General features: G+C 36.9%; 1 protein-coding gene across 1 annotated transcript in view; it reads right to left on the bottom strand.

Annotated features, from left to right (window-relative positions):
• The window catches only part of SLC25A36 (solute carrier family 25 member 36), a 38521-nt gene that overhangs the window by 16034 nt on the left and 20934 nt on the right, over positions 1-1553 (bottom strand). Inside the window, exon 3 of the mRNA XM_003789441.2 lies at positions 481-558. Coding sequence (XP_003789489.1) covers positions 481-558 — 78 coding nt within the window. The remainder of the gene's footprint in view (positions 1-480; positions 559-1553) is intronic.

Below are 1553 nucleotides of genomic sequence, written 5' to 3'. Positions count from 1 at the left end.
GTGATGCCATGGCACTCTACCCAGGGGGATAGCTTGAGGCTCCGTCTCAAAAAAAAAAAAAAAAAAAAAATTCAATCTCTCATCTATAAATACAGTGCTCCAAACCTCTAGCTATAATATGCCATGATTCTGTACTCTCCCCAATACAAGACAATTTATAATTTAATACAAATCCTAATAGTGTACTTTCTCTCTCTTACATTAGGCAACATATACTTTGCATTCATGTTATTAATTTCAAATAGTACTGAATTATTGTCAGTCTTAGAAATACTCAGTACCATTACCTACCACCAAGTATTACTTTACCATATAAATTTGCTGATTAGCATCTGAAATCCTCAAGTAGAATATTTTAACTTCCCATAAACATTAAAAACTACATTTATAAATTTAACTGTATCTATCAATGATTAAACAGAAAACCTGAAAACAAAAGAGACTGCCATAATTTTGTTTAACTTTAGAAATATTTTTTACCTGGAAGGGGCCACCCCCACTAAATTGGGGCCTAATCCTCTAAACAAGGAACGAGGCCCTTCTTTTTCCAAGATCACCCTGAAAGAAAAACAAAAGTTAGAAATATCCTTCAAAAACTGATACTTCATTTACTTTATATCACAAAATTAGAGTCTCAATCCCAGGTTTGTACTATGACATGTTGTGCTTCTCTGGTCAGTTTTCCTCACTTACAAAAATCTGTTTTTTCATAACCTACTGTAAATTATTGAAGACTGATAATAGATCTACTAATGATAATTTAAAAACCTTCCTTCAGTTTCCTTAACGATTAAAAGACATAATGACAAAAATTTCTGTATTTTCACATAATACTATTCTTATCCTTAATTTCCTCAATTTTACTATCTTTATAAGCAAATTCAATTCCCCATTACAATGTAATTCTTCCCTAGTTTTGAGGTGTTTTACTTATATTGGACAACACTTTCAATACTGCAGTATTAGGGCAGCACCTGTGGCTCTGTGAGTAGGCACTGGCCCCATATACCAAGGGTGGCAGGTTCAAACCCGGCCCCGGTCAAACTGCAATGAAAAAATAACCAGGCATTGTGGTGGGCACCTGTAGTCCCAGCTACTCGGGAGGCTGAGGCAAGAGAATCGCCTAAGCCCAAGAGCTAGAGGTTGCTGTGAGCTGTGATGCCACAGCACTCTACCGAGGGTGACAAACTAAGACTCCATCTCTAAACCCCCCCCCCCCCCCCGCAAACTGCAGTATTAACTCATTCTCATTTCACTGAAATGCTATAACAAGATCTATCACCCTACTACCTTCCAGGTTCCTGGAATGGTTGGGCTATTATAACTTCTGCCCTACTGTATAGAGTACTTACTGCCTAAAAAATTCTTTATGACTAGGCAGAGTTAAGGAAATAGAAAAGAGAAGATGAAGTCTCTGATATTGAAAAATTTGCTGTCCAATTGTGAAAAAAAATTATATTGAAACAATTTAATAGACCATATTAATAAGCAAATACTGGCTTGGCGCCTATGGCTCAAGCGGCTAAGGCGCCAGCCACATACACCTAAGGTGG

Source organism: Otolemur garnettii, unplaced genomic scaffold (assembly GCF_000181295.1).
Source record: "Otolemur garnettii isolate 467f Iridium unplaced genomic scaffold, OtoGar3 scaffold00032, whole genome shotgun sequence".
In the NCBI taxonomy this organism is placed as follows: Eukaryota; Metazoa; Chordata; class Mammalia; order Primates; family Galagidae; genus Otolemur; species Otolemur garnettii.
Note: the sequence above shows the minus strand (reverse complement) of the source record. Positions and strands in the feature narration are given on the sequence as shown.